General features: G+C 40.9%; 1 protein-coding gene across 2 annotated transcripts in view; it reads left to right on the top strand.

Moving 5' to 3' along the window:
• Positions 1-27,085, top strand: part of SLC22A23 (solute carrier family 22 member 23) — a 117,776-nt gene that overhangs the window by 78,656 nt on the left and 12,035 nt on the right. Inside the window, exons 4-7 of one of the 2 annotated variants that reach the window (XM_020789843.3) lie at positions 14,834-15,002; positions 18,320-18,447; positions 23,861-23,963; positions 25,357-25,589. In XM_020789843.3, the coding sequence (XP_020645502.3) occupies positions 14,834-15,002; positions 18,320-18,447; positions 23,861-23,963; positions 25,357-25,589 (633 nt within the window). Of the gene's footprint in view, positions 1-14,833; positions 15,003-18,319; positions 18,448-20,442; positions 21,062-23,860; positions 23,964-25,356; positions 25,590-27,085 lie in introns of those variants that run through there. The other variant, XM_072998571.2, reaches the window with a different exon arrangement.

Genomic DNA, 27,085 nt, shown 5'->3' with positions numbered 1-27,085 from the left:
TACATAACTCTTGTTAAATGTTTGCATCAATATCTATAGCATGTGTCAGGCTTCAATCCTAGCTACGTTTATTATTTGGTAGTAAATTCTATTTACTTGCTGGCATTTTTGCGCCTTTTTTTAAAGGGGAAAAGAATTGGAAATTAATGTTGTTTATCAGCAATTACAATAATGGACCGAAAATAGAACCTAGGGCGGCTGTTGAATGATATCTTTTGATGATTCTTATTTCTGCTGCTCTTACTTCTGTTGCTAGGAATTTGAGAGTTGACTGTAAGCTGAGCACCTCATTCCTCTTTTGATTTAGCATGTGTACAGGAATAGAGTCTCAATGAGAGGTTAAGTGTAAATTGTACCAGATGGTGTGAAAGGCATGTAAATTGACACCTGCCATCTCAGGGTGTTTGCAATGAAAATGATTATGGAACACCACCAGCACCAGGGCAGTTTTCTTTGATAAGGCTTCAGTCATTGTCTTTTATATGTCTTAAAGCAGTTTCCCCGTATCTGATAGCCTCCAAATGTGCTGGACTGCGGCTGCCACCACACTGTAGGTATGCTGATTAGACGTGGTGGGAGTTGCAGTCCTATCAGGCTGGGGTAGCTTATCTTATAGCAACTCACATCTAGATATCATTTAATCTTGGTGCCTTTTTCTTCTGTATATGCTGTTTTTCCAGCTGCAGTATATCTTACAAACAGGTGGGAGCTGGGGGGGGGGGCAAGCCATCTTTATGCCATGGTCATTCCTTTAAGGGGTGCAGAACCTCAGCTCCCGACTCTTGAATCTGGCCCTTCTAAGGTCCCTGTTCTAGGCTTCCTCAGAAGGGCAGGGTTGTTTTCCTATCATGGAACTAAGAAGAGTACATTTCTGAAGGTAATATTTCTTTATATGATTGCAGGCGACTTTCTTATGCTCCTCTTTTCATGATTAGCCTTCTTGTTCTATAAAGAGGAATGTGTTATTGGGTTACTAGGCCTAGTAATATACATTACAGGCTCGAAAAGTTGTAAGTGTCCTGCCTTCGAGAGTGGGGAGTTATGCATCTGAAAAAGACTAAATATGACATGGGATACTATCTAGATTCCCATTGTATAATTGCATGATTCTGCCCATGAATTCTGCTTAGGATGTTTTTTCTATATAATAATTATTATTCCAGTTTTGGCACAGTACATATTTATTTTTGTTTATCTTTATGCCATATTAAATAATTATGCATTACTCATTTTTCAGTACTTTGAACTTGTTTGCGTTCATCTTGTGTTTTACCTGTTCAGCAGATTTATAGAAGTATAAATACAAATTCTAGCTGTACGTTATAGGATTGGACACCCTGAGTTTATATATGTAGTAGAGGCTGCATTTCTGAATAGATGTATTCTGAATTGTTATTCTTATGGAACCATACCAGTGGTGGTAGCATTCCTTGTAAAGACACCATTCCTCAGAGTGCATTATTTGTATAAGGTTACAATGCCTCTCCAAAGATCTGATTTTGGCATTAAGATGTTTAAGCTCAAATATGCTTGTATTTTTAGTCCTGCTGATTTATATCTGACTCCAGCAAACATAGGAGTGGTGACCCTGAAAACTCTGGAACTGAATGTGCCTCTTAAACTGAAAGAAGTTCTATGCTATTACTGTAGAAGATTCTGTGTTATAGCTTGAAAACCTAAATGAATGCTCAACGGTAACTTTTGCTTGACCATTTCTTCAAGGTAGTTGAGGAAGAGGAGGAATTCTGTATAGATGTGATAAGAAATCAAAATTGAAATGCATTTAGAGTAGAAAGGCAAGCTAGAGAGTAAACCAGATGGCTTTGTTTCTCATTGTGCTTGATTAATATGCATGGAACATCACATCTCTATTTGTGGAGACAGTACGTTTTTCTGATGTAGATCCCTTAATTACCTGATCTACAAATACAGTTTCCCACCTCCACTCTTGAGTGCTTGAGATAGACTTGCATCAAGTCTCTCTCTCTCCCTCTCTCTCTCTCTCTCTCTCACACACACACACACACACACAAACATACACGAGTGATAGTTTGATAAAACTGCACCCTTGCAGTTAAGACTTGATTCAGTACTTGGTTGCTTGGAAGTCAGCCGCCCTGAATTCTAGGCATATATACATTAGGGATTGAGGTCAGGGATGAGAAATTTAAACTGAAACTCCAAGAATCCTGCAGCCAGCATGCCTACAGGGTATGGTAACTTTCCCAAGTTCTAAATCTGAGTTGATGGAATCACTGAGTTGATGAGGATGAGGAGTATGTTTACTATTCTGTAGAGCTGGTATCCATCGGGACAGAGAGAACAGAGTGGCCCACAGAATCAGTTCATCTCCACAAGGAGAACTCTGACTTGTTTATCCCATGCTGTTGTAATGGAAACCACTCAGGAGAAATAGACTTGATAGACAGCCTGTATTTAGAGTTGGAAGCTTGTCGGTGTCAGAGAGCAGTGACTGAGACCATCTTCAAAAGAATCTTGTGCTTAAGACCTAAGGACCAATGCGAAGCAAAGCAAGCATATTCTTGCTGTGATTTTCACACACAATTAGCTCCAAGAGTATCCTCTTCCAGTCAGTCACTATCTAGAACATCTGATTCTGCCCCTCAGTTTAAAGCAGTTAGTCAGAGGGAGGTGGGTATGACAGAGACAAATAATCTATTTCTTCTTGAAGCGGCAACTCTTGGAAAAGGTGACTCTGGAATAAGGAATGCACCCACTGTGCTTTGCAGTCCCTCGGGGCAAATATCTTATGGAGGCAACACCTACACCTCATTAAGAAGGTAATAGATGAAAGGGGGAGTGGTGGAGACATTCCAATGAGAGGTGTGTGTGGGAAGAAGAGAGGATGGGTGATGAAGCATCACTTAGTTAGTTGCCTTCTCTCTCTCTCTCTCTCTCTCTCTCTCTCTCTCTCACACACACACACACACACACACACACACACACACACACACACACACACACACACACACACACACACACACACACGACAAGGTGTCCCTGTCTGAAAGACAGAGTCACTTTCCATAGATGTCTTCAGAGCTGGCTCCTGTAAGTTGCTAGAGTACATATTTCTAGTTTTACTGCCTTTGTCCTCTTGTGACATCTTTGATGGTACCAATAGTTTGTGCTCCAGTAACCAGTGGGTATTTGTCATGTGCTCTCGAGTGTCACTTCCTTTTCAGAACCCAGCTTGAACATCAGGCATTTTTCACTCCATGTAAGCAAAAGCCTTTATTGCAACACTTTGCTTGCACAAGAAATGAATGCAATGGTCCTATGGTTACTGCACTTTCTTGGGGACTAGACTATATTAGATGTTTCCAGTCTGTGAGCCATTGTTTTGTTTTTCATATTTGTTGGCATACTCTTTTTAGAGTTTTGACAGATTTTGTGACTGTGTCTTGAAATAGTTCAATCAGTGTTCCAACTACCTCTTGTGATCTATTTCCACTGGTTACTGGAAATAATAAATAATGATGAATTTCAGAAGAAGATTAGTCTGTGCTTTATAGACTACAGCAAAGCCTTTGACTGTGTAGTCAAGAGAAATAAAGCACCGTTCTGAAAGAAATGGGTGTGCCTCAGCACTTGAGTGTTGTGATGCATAACTTATATTGTGGACAAGATGCTACCAATAGGACAGAATATGGAGAGACATAATGGTTTCCAACAGGCCAGGGTGCCAGAAAAGGGTGCATTTTATCCCTTTCTTGTTCAGTCTTATGCAGAACAGAGAAAGCCTGACTAGGTTCAGATGATGGAGGAGTGAAAATTGGTGGAAGAAACATCAGTAATCTAAGATATGCAGATGACACCATCTTACTGCAGAAAGCAACAATAACTTGAAATTGCTTTTAGTGAAAGTGGAAAAAGAAAACTGTCAGTGCAGGACTGCAGTGGAACACAATGAAGAAAAAAAATGACTACAAAAAACTAAACAAGTTTAATGTTGACAATGAAGAAATTGAAATAGTGAAAGTTTTTTACACCTTGGATTAACCATCAATCCAAATGGAAATTGCAGTGAAGAAATCAGGAGACTGAAACTTGAAACAGCAGCAATGAAAAAATTAGAAAAGATAATCAAGTGTAAGGATATGTCACTGGAGACCAAGACCAAGATCTTCCACACTCTTGTACTGGATAGTAAAGGAAGCTGACCGGAAAAAAAAATGATTCATTTGAAATATGATGCTGGAGGAAAGTTCTGCAGATATCCTAGACCAGTGGTTCTTAACCTTTGTTACTCGGATGCTTTTGAACTGCAACTCCCAGAAACCCCAGTCAGGACAGCTGGTGGTGAAGGCTTCTGGGAGTTGCAGTCCAAAACTCCTGAGTAACCCAAGGTTAAGAACCAGTGTCCTAGGCTACCAGAAAGACAAACAATTGGGTCTTAGAGCAAATCAACCCTGAACTGTCTCAGGAGGCAAAAGTGATTAAACTGATGCTTCCATACATTGGGTGCATCATGAGAAGTCAAGATTCTCTAGAAAAGACAATAATGCTGGGAAAGGAGGAAGACAGCAGGAAAACAGGAAGACCAAACATGAGATGGATTGACTCCCTAATAGAAATCACAGGCTTGGGTTTACAGAGCTGTTGAGGACAGGACATTTTGGAGATTGCTCACTCATAGGGATGCCATAAGTCAGAGGTGACTTGATGCCATGTAAGAACAGCAATATAATTTGTGCTTTCCATTTTGATGTGTGAAAGATGGTTTAAATTTTATTTCTCAGGTCTACATATTGTCTTTACATTATTCAGTGTTGTTGTTCGCATTATTACTGATGCTACTATTACAACTACTATTATTGTTACAATTATTTGTATACTCGATTTTCCATAATGTGCTGCACTCTTAAGTGGTTCACAATAACATATAAATACAGCATCAGTCATGATACATTTGTACATTATAATGTAGTACGTCATGACATTGCAATTCATGTAAAACATTTCAAAGATTTAAATAGGAAGAACTTACTTCAGTAGGTTGAAGATTACAAAAGTATAATGATGTGAAAAATTAATTAATAGTTCATATTAAGACAGCTGGTAAAAAGAAAATGGGCTGATATCAAATTTGCACCAAAACAGGGAAAGAGGAAACTATCGGAGGGGGTACTCCAGCAATGTCAATAATCTGTGTAACCACTCAAGCAGGGGCAAATCAAATCACTTTTTTCACTAGCAGCAGCAAGCATCTGCCCCCCACACCATTTGAGATATTCAAAACTATTGTAATCATTTTAGCATGTGAGTAAAAAACCAAAACTATATAGAGATGTTAGGTGAAAGGTTAGGCTTAAGTGAAAGCAAGAAAAACAAGCTTTCAGTCGTGTGTGTTTCAGCCCTAAAGCCTTATGTGGTTTCAGTCCAGGCAAAAGTTTGCCAGCCCACTGAGAACTATACCATTAATCCATTAATTAATTAATCAATTACTTTCTTAAATTAATAGTATCGTTTACTATCATGGAAAATGGCCAGCAATGTAATAAAATAATGAGAAACTCTGAGATTGTTGCTCAAAAAACAACATTGTTAATCTTTAGAAACTAAAATAGCAAATTTTAAAATCACTCTTGGAATTTTATAACAAATTAGTGGTAACAAATTGATTTTTAATGTATCCTTTCTGAGCTGTGATCTGTATTCCCAAGAAAATGGCTCTGCTGAACTTTCCACAGCTAGTTTTGTGTAGACAAAACAAAGAACAGTCAAGACACTAAGTATCATGATTGATTTCAACTTCCTTCCAGTCAACACTGGAGACATAAACAAATCAGAGACCGAATCTAAAGAGTTTGTGACTTGGGATTATTGGATGAATAAACAAGATCTTCATAAAACAAAACAGAAGACCAAGGTATTTCCTGTGTATGTCCTGTTCTCATGAAGAACTGTTCTCTATAAACATATACGCATATGCATATACATATTGACATGCTTGTATGTGTATGTATACACACACACACACACACAGGTGTATTTGTGTATGCAGCGCTCTTTTTCAGTCACAAATTCCGCCAAGTCCCTTAAAGCTTAAAACATAGCAATAAAAATAAAATTTAAAACATCAGTAGTTCCAATACAATTTTCTTATAAAACATATTCAAACAGAAACAAAACCTAAGAATTCAGAGAGTAGACAATTTGGAGGTCTGACTTCCACATGTCTGCCAGATATTTTTGGTTTATTTTATTTTATTGAATGGGGGGGGGAGTATCCTTTTCCTTAAGTGTCAATTTTTAAAGTTTAGGGTGTGTGAGGGGCCACGGGTGCTAAGAGGCCTCAAACATGTCAGTATGCCTCTGTACACCCTAAAGGGTACAAAGTGACTTTTTGAGCAAAAAAGGAGGGAGTCTAATTTTTATTTTTTAAACTGGAGGCAGTCAAGGGTGCTTAAGCATCTGGGAGGTATATGGGTCCCACAGGCAACACACTTTGTCAGTTTCTGGACTAGCATTTTAAGTCGGTTTGATCCTTACCTTTGTTGAAATTAGAAGAATTTGGAGGAATCACAAACTATCAATAATTAGAAATTTCTGGGAATAACTGTGGCTTGCGTGAAGAGAAATATATGTGTGTGGCCAAAGAGATTATTCATGTGTTGGCTTATAAAGTTAAAAGTATGGTAACTCAGTAGGAAAGAAAAGCTGCAGCCGTGGAAATGTATGAATTTACCATGTTATTTTTAGTGGCTTTTTAATTTGATTTGTTTATTTGATTTATTTGATTTTTATACTGCCCATTTGGCAGCCAAGGCCACTCTCGGGGGTTTACAACAATATAAACAACAACAATGACAGAATAACAAGATATAGAACAGCTACCAAACAAAATATAAGAAATGCACAATGAATAACAAGAAGGAACACTGTGAAGCATCATAAAATGAAGATAAAATAGAGTAAAAAAATAAAATAAAAATATGTCGTTAAGTTGGATGTTTAAGTATTAAGGTACTATTGTAGCTTGTTATAAAATCCGAGATGGCCTGTCTGAATAGCCAGGTTTTTAATAGCTTTTTAAAGGTTCCCAACGAGGAGGCCAGACAGATTTCGGATGCAAGACGGTTCCATAGTTGTGGGGTGGCCACCAAGAAGGCCCGGCTTCTGGTAGTCATTTTTCGGGCCTCTCTTGGGGTCGGACCTCTCAGCTGCCCTGCCTCCAACAATCTTACCAGATGGGCAGATCTAATTGGAAGGAGGCACTCTGCCAGCTATCTAGGTCCTTATAGGTTAGCACCATCACCTTGAAGCTGGTACGGAAGCAAACAGGTAACCAGTGTTTTTACATATTTCAGAGATCGGAAGATTCCTCTTTCTCTTTTTATTTCTTTTCCCTTTTTTTGCATGACAACACCAATCATTCCTCCAGCTAGCACGGCCCTTTGAGGGGGAGGGGAAATCTATACCCTAGTTATTTAAGAAAAAAAGTAGCACGTACTCCACTGTTCAGCCTTCCTGCGGCTCATCAGTAGGCTGTCTGGAGTCTCTGGAACTACAGGCAGGAGCCCTTGGCATGCCATATAGCTACCAATGTGGCAAGCCACCAGACCTGTAGTTTGGCTCTTCCTCTTAGAAGTAAAATATTCACAGGCTTTGACCCTACACACCCAATCTGGTTCATGGGCCTACTGGAAACAAAGCTTCCTGGGTGGGCTGGGAGCTTGCATGATCAACCTTTTGTCCACCAAGACCTGGGATGTTGCTTGCCTCAATCCTTCTGCTCCAATCTCCTTACTAAGGCTCTTAGTGCGCAAATCGCTCACCATAGCTATGTGTTGTTGTGCCATTTTAGCCTTCACCATATTGTTCCCTCTTGACACAATTTCACTGTGGCAAGCAAAGATATGTGCACATGGAAAATGGCAGACAGTAGCTACGTTGTCAGGATCTCAATGTTCAGGTTTTCTTGCCTTACAGTAACGTGTCTGTTCTAACATCATTCTGAGATCTTCCCAAGAAATCATTGCACCCAAAAGGCAATCAAATGTGTGGTCTCATTTCATCACTTTGCATATTTAGTAGTTCCTCTAAGCAGCTGACCACATTCAGTTATCCTGGCATGTATTAACTTTTGCAGCTGAGACATAATGTCTTAATAAATAGAGTAATGCTGAAGTAGAAGTTTACAAGTGCCTTAATCAGAGGTTCTTAGTTGGCACTTGAAACCTTACCATCAGGCTATCAGAAATGGCTTTGTTTTCCCTTTTGGAAACATGCCATTGAACACTTTCAAAAAAAATTTCTCATTTATTACTAATCAGTTAAAGAAGGGACGTTATTTGTAATATTACGTTTACTGCTATTCACATATATATATGATAGCCTACAGCAGAGGTGCTGCAGAGGTATGGCACCCACCATAGCATGGGACTTGAAGTTTGCTGTGGTCCACACTGTCAAAGGCTTTTGCATAGTCAATGAGACAAATAGTGGGACAGTATTTTTTGAATATTTATTTGCTGAATGTTTGTTTGTGTGATTGATTGATTGATTGAAAAAAAACTCAGTGTATAACCAAAATCATGCTGCTCCAACCTGTGCAATTCAAGGGAGAAGTGTATTGCCTTGCTTTCTGAGGAAGTGGCTTCTGCTTCACCCCCACTGCTACCGGGCATGACACTGCCAGCACACCACATTCTGATTTCATAGCTAGCTAGCTGTCCATTTTGCTTTTATTGTTGTGCGCATTTCTGTGGAGCAGTAATTGAAGTATGCAGAAGATTAATAGGCAATGGCATTTATTGCTGAGGAAATAAAACTGCCACACAGATTCCTCAACTAGTTGTCTTCTGCTTCTTCAGTGATTTTGATTACTAAATTTAATTTGTTGAATTTGATGCCGTAATGCTGTTCACACACACACACACCCTTATAACTAAACCAAAAAGCAAAACTGCATGTTGATAATTTCTGGAAAAGGATTTCTGTTTGTGTGCTTGTGTGTTTTCAGGAATAGGTATGTAATTATCTTCTTGCAGCCAGTCAAGCAAACATTGCAGAAGTTGTGACACAGCTTTTCCAGATACAGTGGGCAGATGGACAGGTTTTTTTAAATGCTAAGGACTAGTAATTTGTGTAGAATTCCTTGCAAAGATATTTCATAGGTAGAACAATTTCAGATATGCATTTTTAAAATATATCCATGAGTTTTTATGTATATCTAAATGAATACACAATCATGTCCCTCCAACATGAATATTTCATGCAGAGGCACACCAGGGACTTAAACGGTGCAGCACCTTTCTTTTTTATGCGGCCATCTGCACTGCACAACCAGCAAATGCGGGTTCTCTGGATGCATCCCACGAATCTTGGGATTTGTCGTTTGCTGAGGTTCTTGGAATTGCCAAGGTACAGCTGGAAGGCTGTAGTGCGATCTCCAGAGCTACAGCAGAGAATCTGAAGTCATCTCAGCAATCTACCAGACCCAGGATTCTATAGGAGGGAGCCATGACAGTTGACAGTGGTATCGACTGCTGTAACTGTGTAGTGTAGATACGCTCTCAGTGACCAAGCAAGGGATAGAATCAGCAGATGATTGAGGTCTACCTGGAGAGAGGAGCAGGGAGCCTTGTACATACATTCTCCTGAATAAAATCTCTCCACAGCCCTGCTTAGAATGGTGTGAGTTACACCAAATGGCCACTTTGGGAAGACAGATTAGCTCTGCCCTTGTAAGTTCAGGAAGGTGGCCAAGACTTTGGTACAACCGGAGTAGCTGACAGCCTTTTGTTTTAACTTGTTTTCTTTGAGCTGCTTGTGAATATTGTGATGGTCTTACATTGGAATGTTTCTATTTTTAATTTTGTAACTTCATGTTGTGATGGTGTGCAGTGGAATGAAAGCAGGAACAGATAAGAGGAAAGTCAGATTGTTACGCTGCACTCCCCACCACCCCCACCCCAATTTTTGCATGTCTGGTATGCCTCTTTGGCTAAGAGAAGGAGAAATGAGAGTGTTTACATGCCAGCTAATCTATGTGTGCAGGGGCAGTAGAAGTCAAGTGATCAGTGTTGAAGTTAGGGTGTGAACAGATTGGCAGACTATGTTACATAATTATAGCAGTCTGGTGCCAGCTTAAGTGTCATAGTCAATCCTACAAAATTCTGGGCTTTGTAATTTGGTGAGAAACTTAGAATTTTTATAGAAAGAATTAGACTGGGAGATGAACTGTCAGGACTCACTGGCTCGTACAAAGTTTTTCATTTCATTGCTGAGCATTCAAGCTGCAAAGGTTCTGTTCAAAGAGCTGGCCTTTTTGGTTCAAAATTCAAAAATCTCTCATTTATAATGCTGCCTTTAGGGTTTCTTAAACGTGTCTTCAGAAGCTCCTATATATCCACACAAGTTTTCTTTTGCTGGCGTAAGTAGGAATGATAGTACCATCTTTTGAGTTGTGCCAAAGGCCTGCTTAACTGAGAGCTCTGAGGTTATTTTGCCTTACAATGGACCAATTCCAGGAGGATCCGATTAAGGAGCATTGAATAATTTATGAGGCGTGTGTGCACTGCTAAAAATAACAGGTACTATTGCAAAACGGAAAGAGTAGTTAGAAATGGAATACAGAAGGGGAAATTGCAATGAGACATTAACATCCCTGTGGCCAGTATCTTGCTGAGCATCCACTGAGTGGAAAGTTCCGCCACTGTACTGGTGTGGAATCAAGTCACTTGTGCAAGTGTGTTCATTGCACAAGAAAAGGGCAGTTTTTTTTTCATGGAGGTCACCACTAGTGTTGCAGCAACAATTAAAGCAAGTGACAGAAAACTGTGTTACTGAGCTGGTGGGACTTTCCATTTAGCCAGCGCTCAATATGATACTGGCCTATGATGACATACTGATCAATTCTGGGAGGGTTTTTACTGTAATTATCTTACAATTACTTCTCAGGATCTAGCATGGTTGCTGCCTGGCCATTCTTAGTGCAAAATTGATTTCTTTTTCACGCCTTTTGCAATTCATTATTGTTATTATTATTTTGCTTTGCATGTAACAGCAATCCTAGCAGACCTGCCTGCTCCCAGCATCCTAGAAGCCACTATTATACTTTGTCCTTGACACGGGTTGTTAGAGAAACAGATTTTCAGTTGCTGTTGCAACATGTTCCACAGATGAAAGTGATCTGCAGTGAGTTGTTGGTTTAAGTCATATAAATAAAATGCAGTCCTGAAGGAAGGGGAATCGTAGTCTCATTTCTGAACCAGAAGGCCTCTTATTTTAAGATTTCCCTCCCGTTGCCCTGAAGAATGCATCAACAATTTAATGATGTCCTCCTTGTCACATGATAACAGGCCCCTTCACTGTTGTCAGACAGGGCTTCTTCTCACCTTGAGGCGATTCCTTGTACTGATGATGTTCTTGTAGGAGGCTCCCACTCATTTTTAGCGCTGATGAATGCAGAGCTGGAAAACATTCCTTTTTTTCTTTTTCTTTTTACTATGCTTTCCAAAATGCTTGCAGCATAACCAGCAACCATGCCATGTGTGAGAGCATATGTGTGTGCAAGCTGTAGCCCCAAAAGATAAATTTTCCAGGTTCAAGGCTGCCTGTTAGTCAGTCATGTCTTAATGTCCAACTTAATGACTGCAGGGACTGCATCTTGGCTGTCTGTATAAGTGTGCTTCGTACATTGCACTGCCCAATTTTTAGGCAAGTTTGTAAATTCATTTCTCAATTCTTGAATCCTATCTTCTTGTTTTCTATCATTCCCCATCTTGAATATACCATATTATTGATTCAATTGTTTAATGTTATGATGTTTTTATGGTTTTTATGATATTTTATGATATTTGTAAGCCGCCCTGAGTAGACGCTGTCTGGGGGGTGGGGTAGAAATCAAATAAATAAATAAATAAATAAATAGTAAGATTCTTTCATTTCATACCTGCTGCTTTTCTCCTATTCCCTCTTAAAGTGTGTGTGCGTGCGCATGCACACACAAACGTACACACACACATACACACACGTATGCACATGCTCCTCAGCTGAATTAATCTGAAACCTGGGCTCAAGTATTATACTTCTGTATTGTGCTAGAGCCTTTACATGAGCAGGGGATAAGAGTGGGAGACTGGTCTGTGCTTGACCAGAGCAAACCAGCAGCTTAGCGGGCATTCCTTCTTTTCCTCAGTAAGTAAACTGGGAACTTCATGTAACTTAGCTTAGGCTGAGTGGTGTAAGGAGTCATAATGAAGCAGAAGAGATGCCCTACAAGATTTTGATCAGGTGCCCTATCCTTCACAAAATAAATAATTAACAAAGGTTTCTCTGTTTTCCAGTTCTGTGCCTAGTGTGTTGTCACTGCTTGGTGCAAAATGGTGGCATTCACAGAAGGCATAGTTGATCCCACTAATTTTTCTTAAAAGTAAGCCCACCCATATTGCTCTCCTTTTTGGTGTCAGGCTCTGTGGCTGCTCCTGTTGGGGAGGGCAGCGTTCAGTAGCAGTTCAAAGTGTGAGATGGGAAGCCTCTCTTTCAGATCTCAGCTCTTTCATGAAAAAAAGCAAGTGCCCTTTCTCAAACCATTCTCTTATCAACCTCGGCCACTCCCGTAATGGAAAATAATACTGGACTACCTTGCAAAGATGGTTTAAGGGTGTTTTTTAGATAATATACTCTGAAGCTCTTTGAACTCTTGAAAACACACTGTACAAATCAGAACTTTACTCCTGGGGCTGAATCTGGCCCTCCCGGGATCATGTTGTGCCCCTCTGAGGTTCCCCAATCGCCTTGATGCCATCATTTACTGGTTTCCTCATTTTTAAAAAAATCATTTTAAAAGCCAGAAATTTCTCTCTAAAGACTTGGTTCCTGGCAGTAAGAGCTTTAAGCTAAACTATGCTGGTTTTGGCCCTGTGGTTTTGTTTTCGGCATGACCCAATGCAGAAATGTAAGCCCACCACCCACCCTGGTTTTCTGAAATTCAGTTTTGCCTTCTGGGCTGGAAGAGATTTCCTACCTGTGTTATAAATGACTTGCTATCTGTGCCACTGTTATAGCCCATGCTCATTGTGAGGAACTAACCCCAAATGGGTGTGCTACAGGATATTTTTATGCAGACTTGCCTAGACAGGATGTCAGAGGCAGCAGTTTCTTTGCATGGGGTAAGGATACAGCTGGATTCCCAAAGTTGACCTTCCCCTGTTCATCCACCCTGTACCATAGGCAATATCAGAGGGTGGGACCAGACAGAAGAATTTGTCTTTCAACCCATGGAATGTTGTGATAATTCACTTGGAATACCCTAGTATACCTTTCAGAATACAGTGTCACCACTTCAGGGTAGTGATGACAGGGACATCTGCTCAAAGACGGAACTTTTTCTGGTCCTTCCAGCTAGATCAGTTTTTCTTCTCACTTCTGGGCAATTTCTCAGATATGACAAAGGAGCGCATATGGCGAACCTTTGATGAGAGTGAGTTCCACAAAGATGGAGCCACCACTGATTACTAGTTAACCCCTTCCAGGCCTCCTTTGGTGTAGATATCAATAGCAGCAAGACTTGAGAGGAATGGGTAACACAGGCAGCAGTTCTTTGGGAGAGATGCTCCAATAGGTATCAGGGTACCAAACCATTTAGGGCTTTGTATGTCAGCATCAACACTGACATTAGAAGAGGTCTATTTAATCAATGGGACTTATGGAGGAGTGGACTCACAAATCCCCATTAATTTAGTGGACCTGCTCTAGTGCCACTTACTGTGCTAAGCAACAGGATTTCAGCCAGTGAATTTCATTGAAGACTTGAACCCGGTTGTTTCACATTGCAGTCCAAAACCCAACCATTGCACCACACTGGCAGGAGTGATCCATAGCAATCAATACCAATTTTGGTAGACATCAGAAATGTACAATTATATAAGCATGCTCCCACTGTAAATAGCAGTAGTCCCTCAACAAACCTTATCACATATATGACTGCTTTTGTCAACCACAGTTGTACTGTTGCCTGCCATTAAAAGCTAAACCAAATTTTGTCACTTGCTCAATAATGTTTGCAGTAGATGCAGTTCCTAAGGGGCAAATTCCTTGATTAATGATATGTGATTTCTTCCCTCTGTCTTGTATTTCTTTGTTTTAGACAAACATGGGGGTTGTGCATTTTGGCATGTGTGAGTAATCTTTTTCCATAGGCATGTTTATTTGTGTGACTGTAATAAACAGAATGGACAATATGGTGTTTCCTCTTTGGCCCTTGCTGGCAGCAGAGCTGACCATGCAATCATATATTTTTAGGGTATATATTTTAATTGTACTGTATTTTAATTATCTTATCTTTTTATTGTATTTTAATTGTTGTAAGCCGTCCAGAGACCTTTGGGTAGTGTGGGCAGCATATAAGTTAAATAAACAAATAAACAGACAAACAAATATTTTGTCTGAACACCTCCAGGTTCAAATGCAGCTAAGGCTGAGTTGCAGTGGTGCTCATTGTAAGCAAACAAGGTTTTGAACTATACACAGCTGCCATGCAAGATCTGCGGTTGCCTTTCCAGTGCAGGAGCAATGCAGAGAAAACCAGTTTCTCTGGGTGATGAGCAAAATAGATGGGAACTTAACAACTTATAGCCACACAAGGAGAAGCTGAAGGGGCACCATTCATGCACTTCTGCTTTAGAAGACCTTCAGTAAGAGAAAGAATGGAAGATTTCTTCTAAAAATTGCAATTCTAGTTTGGAATACTTCCTGCTGAATCCTAACATCTGTGACTGTGAGCAGCAGTAGTTCCAAAGGGAGTGACACTTCCTCTCCTTTATCTTTCATCATTTTATATGGCCTCTCTTTAATATTTCAGGTATTGAGCTGTGCCCTCCAAGTCACCGTTTTATGATAACAATGGTGGCCAGCTTTGTGGCAATGGCAGGACAATTCCTCATGCCGGGTTTAGCTGCTCTCTGCCGGGACTGGCAAATTCTCCAGGCTGTCATCATCTGCCCTTTCCTGCTGATGTTACTGTACTGGTTGTAAGTATCTGCATGTTTTCTATTCTTAGAACTGTTTACTAACAGGGACGGAGGGCGAGAGCCATGCTACATTACAAAGGAGACATGGAGTTCCCTCAGTTAGGTCAACCTAATTTCTCCCTCACTTCTATTTTTAGTGTGGACAGGAGGGGAGGCTAAATCCTTCCCCTACCTGAACTGGGGAGGGGGACATACTTGGAGTGTGGAGAGGAATTGGCAGGCACAGGAAGAGTTAAGCATCCTCCTCCTGTCAGTGGCTCCCCTATTCCTTGCAGTTCTAGTTATCTCAAAAAAAGCGGGGCTTATCCCAGTGCTTTGCCAACCTAACATGTAGTTTGGCTCCTGAAGTCCTCTGAGATTCTACCTGAATTGTAAACTTTATATTCTCCCCACCACTCTTTTAGTTAAATAAAATTATAACAACGAAAGGTTGACATAAACTCCAGAGGACCCGTGTGATAAAGTTTACAAACGTTTTCTTAAACAAAGCCCAGGCATATCTGCACACTATTTTTTTGATCATTCTTTCTCCTAGGTATGAGGGAATCTAGGGATCTCAGCAGCTCCACATCTACAGTTCCCAAGATTCATAACAATTGAACTGGTGAAAAATAAGCTATGCCAAGCATGTTGGTGGCTTTAGTTTGCCACTTGGCTGGTTTTACAAATGAGTGCATGTTTGTATAATTAGATATACTCATATCTGCAACTAATCAGTCAGTGATTAACCTTTTTTGGTCAGAAAGAGACAGCAGGCCTGCATTACATAATTGCTGTTGTCTTAAATTTGTGGGGTGTGTGGATACAAAAGTGGCTGGACATTTTAGCAATGCAGTATCTGCTGCTGGGCCCGTTGCACTTATTCCCCACCATTACCAAGTCTTTTCGTTCAATATATATGTACAAATTTCTCTTCATTCTCCACCACACTCACTACCACCCCATCAGTGTTCTCTTATTTCTGGTGTAAGTCAATAAAATCTGCTTCTGCTGGTGATAGTTACGAGGTCTGTGCAACTGTCTATGTTGAGCTTCTCAGAAAATAAAAGTGTACCCTAGAAACAAAATGAAGATTTTTTAGGCTAGCTCATGCTAAATGTTCTCATAAGAAAAAAAACAGTAAACCCACAGCCATCCATAGTTACAAACCTGCAAATGCAAACACAGTTCTGTCCCTAGCCAGTACTCCCCGCGAGCGAGCGCACGCACGCACGCACGCACGCACGCACGCACACACACACACACATACACACACACACACAGCGCTGCATTGCTGCGTGTTCTGTTTCTGTCTATTGTTTCTGTCAGGTTGGTGCTCCCTTCTTCTCTATTTACTTGGTATGTTGCCATGCCTTGAAGCTGTTGCTGATAACAACGTTGAAAGAACACATTGCTTTCTTGACTTTCCATGTCAATTATCAGCAAATAACTGGGAGGCGAAGAAAGGGTTAGAATTAATTTACATGGTTTATGTTCAAAAGCATCCCCGATTCAGGCGCATTCCTCAAACATATACAACTGTTTTAATAGAATGCATACTCAACAATTTTGTTTGTAGCATGGATCTACCCACTCAAACTGAAATCAAGTTTCATGAGTTTCCATTAAAGGAAGTTTCTCTGGAATACTTCCATCTCTGTTTTCTCCAATTCACAAAAGGCACGCCAGTCATGTTTTGCAGATAAGCCGCTACCTGTGATGGAAGCAAATTTGCCCAACCTTATTTGTTCTAGAAATGAACATGTATCTGTCTATGTACAGTGGTGCCTCGCATAACGTTTTTAATTGGTTCAAAAAAAAAAACCTTATGCGAAAAAAACTTTATGCGAAACACCATTTCCCATAGGAATGCATTGGAAACCGGTTAATCCATTCCAGTAGGCACGGATTGGCATCCTTAAGCGAAAAAACCCATAGGAAACATTGTTAAACGATACAATGTTTCCTCCATTGGAATGTATTGAAGCTGACTCAATACATTTCAATGGCTTTGCGAAGTCAATTTTTGCAAATTTAAGTGTGTCATAAAAGGGTCAAAAATGGTTTTAAATGCTTGGATTAGCTTCTGCACCCTCTAAAACGGATGCAAAAGTTAATTTGGCTTTGATCTGACTTTTCGTTAATTTATGCTGAATTTTTCCCCCCCAACTTTTGACAGCTGTCAAAATCTGACAGCTCCATTGTTTCCTATGGGGGAGAAAAAAATTCACAAAAAATTAACGAAAAGTCAGATCAACGCCAAATTAAGTATGCACACATTTTAGAAGGTGCACTAACTATTCCAAGCATTTAAAACCGTTTTTCAACATGTTAAGACACTTTTGTAATTGAAAAAATGAACATCGTTAAGTGAAGCAGGGGACCTAAAAAAAAAACGTTAAGCGAAGCATGGTCCCAAAATCGCTATGTGAAAATCGCCCATAGGGAAAAACGTTATACGAAGCACAATCTGACTCTGAAAAAATAAACGTTAAGCGAAAAAAACGTTAAACGAAGCAAACGTTATGCGAGGCACCACTGTACCTGAAACTGACCTAACCTAGGGATGTGAGATTTACTCTGTGGTTAAAGTTTGACCTCTCTTCCAGCCCTTTGACATCTCCCAAACCATCAGCAATTAATCAGGGGAGTAGGAGGTTGAAGTCATGCACAGCATTATTTATACTAAGGCCTGGCAAAAGAAGGCTAAATCAATCTAAGTCTGTCACAGGAAACAAGCAGCAGCAAAGTAATCCTTTCCAAATAGTGAACAGCTTGAAGGGGCAGCAAGCCAAACTGCCCTTGGCCACTTCTAGGGACTGCAGCTCAAGATCCTCAATCAGAGTCAAGTCAAGTCAGAGTCAAGCCAGCCTGCTGGCTGGGGGATTCTGGGAGTTCTAATTTAAAATGTAGCTTGTGTAAGCTCTGCCAGAAGTGAGTAGCAACCTCAGTGTGCTTCCTTAAGGTGCTTTCTGCCTGCTGTCTTGATATCTGGCATGTGGCTCAAAACAGGAATGTGATTGGTCCATGAAGTAAAACTGGCTCCTTCACTGAAAGCAAGGGTGGTTAACCTGTGGCCCTCCAGATTTTGTTAGACTACAACTCCCATCATCTTTCATCATTGGCCGTGCTGGCTAAGCTTGATGGGTGTTTTAGTCCACTGGCATCTGGACGGTCACATGTTGTCCACCCTTGGCTTAAAACAAAGTGTAGCAAACTCCATGGAGTACATTGCTGAAGAAAACATACACCTCAGCATTGTTCTTGTGGTAGCTGAAACTTTAATAAATAGACTCTTTGGAACCAAACCTCCACTAATGCTTCCTTTCTCTTCAAAGTTTTTTTCCAGAATCCCTTCGGTGGCTGATGGCCACCCAACAGTTTAAAGCTGCAAAAAAACTCATTCTTCACTTAACCCGCAGGAACAGAGCAAACACAGAATGTGATATCAAAGGAGTAATGCCCGGTGAGTGTTCATAACTGTAGATGAGATGAGATATCCAGACTATTAAAAATAACAGAAGTACTGCATAATTTTTCAGATCAATTCCGTCGGTTGCTGTTTCTTTGAAGATGACAGTTTCTTCACTCATAATTTCGTTGGACATGTAGGCTAGTCTGCCATTTATGTTTAGGATATCCACACAACAAATATAGGAAGGGAATTGTGCTTCTGAGTTTCCTTGGAATGTAGAAGTGAATAATAGTTGATTTAAGAAAGCTATATATGTTTACTTCCACCTGCAAGACTGAACACTCATCCGTACTGCCTCACACTTCATCTGATTCTGCTAAAATATGCTTCTAGGCTTTCTTCTGGGCCTTCTTTTCCTACTGCATTGCTTCCTGAGAGGAAGCTGCCATAAGGAAGGTGGTAGTCTCTTCACTCTTTGTGCTCAATAGAGGCCATCTTGAGAAGAACCATCATGCCCAAGAACCAACATTGCAGCGGCTGTCTCTCAGGAGGGATTGCAGCAGGAAATAAGGCCTAGAGAAAAAGGCCTCAGGTTTTGTGCAGGTGACTGACATGAAGGTGTCTGCAGGTATGAGTTTGTAAGCAGGAATACCTAGAATTCTGCCTGGAGAATTCCTGGAAAGTTCTGGGAGTTGGAGTCTAAAAAAGCTAACGGCACACCCCAATGGCAAATACAATTTTATATGAAAACCCTGTGTCCGGGTAAATGATGGATGGGAGCCTTCTCTCTGGTATGCCAATTTTGCACCTGGAAGGTTCTTTAAAACGCCCATCTGTAATCTGGAGAGGTGCAGTAAATGTATCATGTGGGACTGCTGGGACTTGTGTGGCTTGGCCCTCCAACGCTAATTGGTGAGAAGGGTGGAATGTCTGTGGGGAATTTTTTAACTTCACTGATACCTTCTGTACACAGAGAGGAATGCCCAGGGGAGGGCTCAGAGGAGACACCCCTTTTAAACAAGCTGGCTTTCCAGCTATATTTCTGTAACATTTGCAGGGATTCTCCTCTTCACCATCTGTTCTCCCTCCGTATCTGTTGTACAGTATTGTAGTTATCTGATTCTGGCATCCACTTCAGCTTAACTTGTGCATGGTGTACTTGTTTATAGCAACATAAGGACTACAGAAATCCTTTGCCTGCTGGATTTTACAAAGCTAGGTTGTTCCTAACTCCCTCCGCCCCCACCCCCAAAAAGCAGACCATCCACAGGTTTGTGAGGGTAGGCTGGAAATACTGAGAAAATGATAGCAGTGTAAAAACAACTTTTACGAAGCATGTATTTATTGGGTGCTGAAACACTGCAAGTGGAATAGAATGAGCAGTCAACAAGATATGGCCCTTAGGTTAAAAAAAAAAAAGTCTAAAAAAATACACAATTCAACACAGAAAAAACAAACAAATATTTTTTCCCTGTGCTTGGGGAAATTACTTTAAAGGACTACGTTTCCCAAAATTATGAAGGCAGCATTACCAGTAGCCAAGCTGAGTTGGAGTTGTTCAGAGGTATAGTCTTTAGCTGTGTTTCCCCTCCACGATCTAAGCAGCATAAGAGGACAGAAAATGCTACATTAAAAACGAGGATCTAAGCTTTCTGTTAGTTACTTTGATGTACTATTTTAAAGAATAAGCCACACTAAGATCGGTGCATCTTTGTGAAGTGGGTATACACAAAAGCTATTTTAAGCCTGGGGTTTTATAGGAATACCTCCCGAAGAACATTTGATGGGTGTAGCTAGAATATAATCAATTCTTAGTGTCTTAAAAATGGAATAATGTCCAATTGGCCTTTTAATATACAGTACAGACACACTGAAGCACATAACATATTAAAAGTGCTCTATATAAGGTGAATAATACTAATACTGTAAAAGCTTGAGCATATAAAACACTGTAAATTTACAAATATGGGTGATAAAACAACAATCCTGTGTTTCCATTTTGCTGGCCCATGTTGATGATACAGTAATACACAACTCTATATTTAGTCTCTCAGGAGGAAGCAGTCTTGGTGATGCTAAATAGTCTTGACTCTGCATGATGGGCCAGAGACTACTTGGGAAGCCATATGCTCTGCCTTGAGTTCCATCACAAAGGAATGGATGTCAGTGTCATCAGAACAGCAGCACAGATAGTAGAACAGATAGACAGCGCAAAAGAGGATCCTAGTGATACTATTATGCCCTGAAGTCTGCCATTGTTTCATAGAGCTAGGTTTGAGTATATGCTGTAGCTTGATATATTTGTCACCATATCTTCCCTCCCCTGCAGGCAAGTTTTTATATTAATTCTCCCTACAGAATCTAAGGAGAATTTTGAAGGATACAGGAAAGTTTACTAGTCACAATTAACATTACCTCTCTTTTCCCTGTAATTTTATGGTAATATTGGGGGGGGGGGACCAGATATGCTGCATATGTGGCTTGTGCTGCCTAAGTTGCTTGTAAGATACTGTGTAATTTGAGGCTTGTTCTCTCCCTTTGAATGTTATGGTTTATCTGTTTGAAAGTTTTTCCTGCTGTGTCATTGAATTGGAATGGCTACAAACATTAGTCCCTGTGGTGTAAAGGAAAGCCTATAATAAAGTTTGTGAGATGATGAGTATAACATCTTTTTCCTTTCTGGACTTTTCTTCATATCACTCTGAGGGAAAATGTCAATGGCATTTCCTGTGTTTGTGGGGTCTTTGGGGTTGAAGTTAACTAGTTTTGCATTTAAGAATAGCTCATGTTTCCACATTTTGCCAAAGATCAAGTATTAGTTATATTCACTGTGACATGACAACACAGTCTTTAAAAAAAAAGGGGGGGGAAGGACCATCCAGTATTCATGATGCAATATAAGAGCCTTCAAGATGCACAGAGCTCTTCACGGGAATTTTAAAGCTTAAAGAGAAAACCATGTTTTTGGGAGGAGTGTTCAAGCCCCTCTGCAATTTGTTTCAGTCAAAGGAGGCTAGTGGGGGAAATTCTTGCACACGAATTAGTTTAGAATTATGTAAAAGGCATGAGATTATGCAGAAGTATGTTAGCACAGTTCATGGGGTGATTACTTACAGTCTCTGCACAAAACATCTCTTGGAATAAAATGGTATCCCTTTCTGTATTTCTTTTCACCCTTTTTTTAAATTGGTAAAGGAGAGGTGGTTGAAAACCTTACTTTTTCAGACACTACCTCTCAGGCCACAGTGGCGACGAGATTCTGAAAACTGTAATCCAGAAGAAGGCTTTCCCAAGCTTGGGTAGGGGGCTTTGAAACAGTCACGTCATTTTCCCCACCAACATGTCTCCAGCCTTACTTCCAAGGAGAAAGGCAGGACAAAAAGATGGATGGATGGATGGATGGATGGATGGATGGATGGATGGATGGATGGATGGATGGATGGATGGATGGATGGATGGATGGATGGATGGATGGATGGATGTGTGGTGGCTCTGCCTTTTCTTAAGCCTCCGTGTACACATGTACCTATAAGTATACCAGATTTGTAAGTGAACAGTTCGGAATGCCTGTATATTATGCTGGGGTGCATGTGATTGGAAAGTAGTGGGGAGGAGTCTATTGTGTGAACCTTTTTTTAAGAGTAAAGTTGGTTAGAGCAGAAAGGGGGGCAGTCTGTTTTAGAGTCAGTCAGGAGAAGTTGTTTGTACTAGAGTTTATTGGGAAACATCTGTCTAGAGAGCCTAGAGGGTATGTATTAAAAAGCTAGAGAGGCTGTGAAGGAGCTGTTTTGATCTTGAATTACAGAAAGAACATATTCACATTTTACTATCTTAGATCCTACCTGTCTCTGTGTGCCAGTTATCTGTGCAGCCTCGTAAAATCATTTTTGTTTGTTTAAAGCAAACTCTTAGTATTTGTTGTGTGTGTAACTAAGGAGAAGTAAAACAAAGTGCAGGTAAGAATACACCCATGTCACAAAAAACTAGATGTTACCAGTAGGAACAAAGTGATTTATTAAAACAGAAAATACCCTTTCACTATACACTTGAATAATAAAAGATACCACCTTGGGTCAAGGAGGCTGTGTCTGGGGGCTGAGTAGAAGGGGCAGCCCCAAAATATTTGGCATTTCAAGGTGGTTGTCCTTTGGGGCTAATGCCTTCCTTAATGACAACAAGGAGCGATAGGTAGGTTTAAAGTGTTCAAACGTGCTAAAAGTGTCCCTGTGACCACACAGAATGTGTGTGAGGTGATAGTGTAAAAATCACTGGGGGAAAAATTAATTGTCACATCCTTAGGAAGAAAGGTTGCTATGTGGAGCAAAGCAACAAAATCTTTCCTCAAAGGTGGGAAACTTGCAAGCCTCTGGATACACTTGTATTGCAAGTCTCATTAGTCCTAAGCACTAAACAGTGTCATCAGAAATGTCACTAGACTGCTTCCTCTCCCATTCTGAACGCCTTAAAGATAGGATGGGAATTTTTCGGTCTCAGGCCACATGTAGCCTCCAGCAACATTTTTGAAAACAGTTGGCCCCAGCTGCCAAGATGATCTTTTTTTAATTTTAATTTTTATTTTGCCAGGGGCAAACATTTTGAGTGTCTGCTCTGGAACCGCCATTAAAAAAAAAAAGGTGCAGACTCCCTGTTCCTTGTTTTGCCCCCGGCATTCCAAACAAGGGGAAACTGGAAGTGAGTGGCTTCACGGGGGACCTGGTGGATTCAGTGGGTGGTCTTGGATTCAAAATATTGGCTACTGGAGCTTTCTCACCTGTATCATAAAATTAAGAAAAAATACCATCTGTCTAATGCACATGGGTTCCTGAACACAATTCCTATTCACTGAAAGCAACCAAGCAAATTACTATGCAGAAATTTTTAAGGCTGTGTAGCTCTCTGAGATAAAAGAAACTGTTATGTCAAGCTATGTGTGAATGTATGAGGAGTTGGACAGGGAAAGCAGGCACAGGATTCAAGTCAAGTAAGAGTGCATATGTGGGATTAAAATTCAGAGAGAGGTATCACACTCCTCTTTGTACCCCGCACCACAGGCATCTGTAATAGCAAAAGCAAAGCATGCTGCTTATATACCACCCCATAGCACTTCAAGCACTCTCTGGACGGTTTACAAGTTAATTATGCAGGCTACACATTGCCCCCCCCCCCCGCAAGCCAGCTGGGTACTCATTTTACCAACTTCAAAAGGACAGAAGGCTGAGTCAACCTTGAACCGGCTACCTGGGATTGAACCCCGGGTCGTGAGCACAGTTTTGGCTGCAGTACAGCGGTTTAACCACTGCGCCACGAGGCAAACTCACAATTCATGCAGAGTTCAGTGTTTTATGGAACCTTGAAGGAAAAGGTTAGAGAACTCTGATCCAAGCATCTATATTGCTGCTGGTTTGCTTGGTGTCATTCTAAAATTAATGTCTTTTGAAGAAATAAAATGTGGCTTTTGTTTCAGAGCTGGAGAAAGAACTTGCCAGGAGGCCGAAGAAGGTTTGCATTGTGAAAGTGGTGGGAACCAGGAACCTGTGGAAAAACATTGTTGTGCTCTGTGTCAATTCGTAAGTACTACCATGCTCCAGCCCTGGTATATTATTCATATCTGTCTAAAGACAGTGAGAACATGGGGAATGATTTATATTTTATTTCAGCAGCTGGAAGCCAGTGTCTTTGATAGGATCTTAAGTGAATAGTAGGAAATGAATCTGAATCAGACTTGAACTCAAAATGGATCAAAAGACTCCCCTCACAAGATAAATCGAGATACCGCCTCCTGCTGCTCCTCCATTGTAAAGGTGTGATTCACAGTGGATTAAAAAGACAGGGTACTTTAACCTTTCCTCTGTCACTCACTTTTGCCATCCCATTCCCCAAAGCTTTCTCTAATTTTCCAGCCAATGTTTGTGGTGGAAACATGGGTGAGAAACCCCAGCTGGGGAAAATGGTTTTGGAGGCAAGAGTTAGGCAAATCATTCACCTGCCTGCCGCTGCCTCTGCGTAACATGTAGTGTTATGTTAATCTGATAATGAATGTTGTCAGCCCTTATCAAGCACTCTGAAGTAACCTTTAAAAAGCTATGCGAGCAAAACCATAAAAGCACTATGTAAAATCAATAATAAATGATATACAGAAGAATCCTGTTGGTAAATGTGGAGCATGAGAAATTTGCAGCTGCTTGGGGATCTGGAGCTTGCAGTTACACAAGACAAAGATTGACCCATTAAAAACAGTGAGGGACTCTGCTTGCTCGAGAGGTTATCATCAGACAGAGAGAAATTTCACACACAGAATGGACCATTCTGTGCCCAGCTGGCTCTTGGTGCTGCGGTCATCAAGTTGTCCGAGGAGGACACATCACTTACCGCACAACATTTGGAAGATTTGCAGCGTGGTTTCTGTGAATATTTTCCCTCACAGACCTCCTGTGAGGACCTCATGCCCCCCCCCAGGGATCCACAGACCACAGGTTAAAAACCTACAGTATACCTTAGAAGATTGTCTTTAAAAGATGAAGATGCTATCCAGTAAAATAATGATGATAAGAATGCTCATTAGGATATCTTACGGTCTGGAGCATGCTTTCAGTTTCCTACTTAGTTCCCTGCTTTTCCTCAAACTTCACAGGAGTAGAATAAATTATGCAAATTAAGCAATTGTGTGTGAGAGATCACTTAATAGGCATGAAATGTAGAGGCCACATAATAGCTTAGATGTTCATCACAGAAGATTTTATAACCTTAGTTGCATTTAATATAGTGCTGGCTCTGATAATGGGTAGACTGCACCCACCTCTTCCACCCCAGATCTGCTCCTCGTACCCAGAGCCAGTGGGCAAAAGACACCATTGTGCAGTTCGTGCCTTTGCTTCTCTTCTAGTTGTAAGGGTAAGCCGCGGGGAGACTAGTCCGACACTTTTGCTCCTGCATTACTTCTTCATGTTCTGCCTCCCTCAGGCTCACTGGCTTTGGGATCCACCACTGCTTTGCCAAGAGCATGATGGGCCATGAAGACAAGATGTCACTCACAAACAATTTCTATGCGGATTACTATACCATGGCCGGGATTACTCTGGCCTCCTGCCTGGCCATGTGCCCAGTGGTTGGGTTCCTCGGGCGAAGAGGGGGATTGCTGCTCTTCATGATCCTCACAGCTTTGGCTTCGCTTTTGCAACTAGGCCTTCTCAACTGTGAGTGTGTAAATTAAACCACTGCCTTGTGTGTACATACTATTTATTGAACATCAATAAATTGATTTGCACAGTTTCAGGTCCACAGCTGGTCATAGCTGCTGATGGTCTTATGGAGCCATGAGATACTAATAGCGTTGGCCCACTGCTGTGGAGTCTGGACAGTCTAAAAGGAGGGGCATACAGGGTAGGGAGAAGGCAAATCTTAAGTAGATGTAGGCCCTTGGTTCTTTTCTTCCTTACATTTGGTGTGCACTAGGAGTGGACAATATCTAGTCCTCCAGGTGTTATTCAGCTGAAGATCTCATTCTCTCTTGTGACTGGCTGTGATGACTAGGGCTGGCGTGAGTTACAGGCCAGCAACATTGGAAAGGTCATGATTTGCTCTTCTGCACAGTATAGATTTTAAACCTATCCCTGCCCACTTCATGGTGGCTGATTGTGTACCTCTCTGCCTTAATATGAAGCAACCATTTGTCACATACTTCCTACCAATTGTATGGAGTATCCTTGTCAACTTTGAAGCTCTGATTATTCACTAACAGTACTGCTGAGGAAAAGTAGCCACAGGATCAGAATTAGACAGTCTTGGAGAGACTTTTGCCACTAAATTTATAAGAAAGGGGTTAAAAAAAATTCAGGACTCTGTATTGCTGGAGACTGTACAGACTGGACCTTGTTAGGGCAAAATGAATGTTTCACTTCAAATGCTCCCAATCTCTGTAGCTGCTTCCTCTGATCACATCTTTAATGGCAACATCTGGTGAGGGCCAGGCTTTCTGAGCAAAAGAGCAAATTGCAATCAGACAGTCCTGCTGTGTGTCAGTTTTGATTAGCTATATTGCACACTGCTTATTAGAACTCCCCCCCCCCCCTTTGATTCAAGGCCGTCTGTTTCCGAGTCTGAACTGTGCAACTTGGAATCCATAAAATAGCATGAGAACTTGAATCTCCCTAAAACTGATTTTTTTTAAAACTGCAAAAGTGGGGCAGAATTCCAATGCTTTCAAGAAGCTGTCCCCCACCTAGTACTCTTTAAATATCTTGGCCTTCTAGAGAGGGCAAGGTTGAGGAAATCTTGAACACATTGGAATCCCTGCAGACAGACAGCTGAGATAATGGGGAAGTGCTCTTTGGTTGAGTATGGTAGCTTTTGCACAGAAGAAATTATTTTGCCCGATAAAACTTTCTTCCACCCTTGCAGGTAGAACTCTCCTGAAGAGAGATCCCATCACTTCTGATGGAAATTATACAGAGAAAAGCATATCAAAATCAGAGTTTTTTTAGACTGCAAAAAGAGAGGAGCCCAAAAACTTACGTTTTGCACATTCTGGCACAGATTGAACTGTTAAAGCATTCATGATAATTGGAATTCAGTCCCCAGAGAGCAAGGACAGACCCAATATCTTTACCAAAGCTAAAAGAAAATCCAGCAGCAGCAACCTATCAGCAGACCATGATCAATCAATCCTGATTTATTGTTCCTCCTTACATTA

Source organism: Pogona vitticeps, chromosome 4 (assembly GCF_051106095.1).
Source record: "Pogona vitticeps strain Pit_001003342236 chromosome 4, PviZW2.1, whole genome shotgun sequence".
NCBI classification, from domain to species: domain Eukaryota; kingdom Metazoa; phylum Chordata; class Lepidosauria; order Squamata; family Agamidae; genus Pogona; species Pogona vitticeps.
The sequence above is the reverse complement of the archived record's forward strand: the minus strand, read 5'-3'. Positions and strand labels throughout refer to the sequence as shown.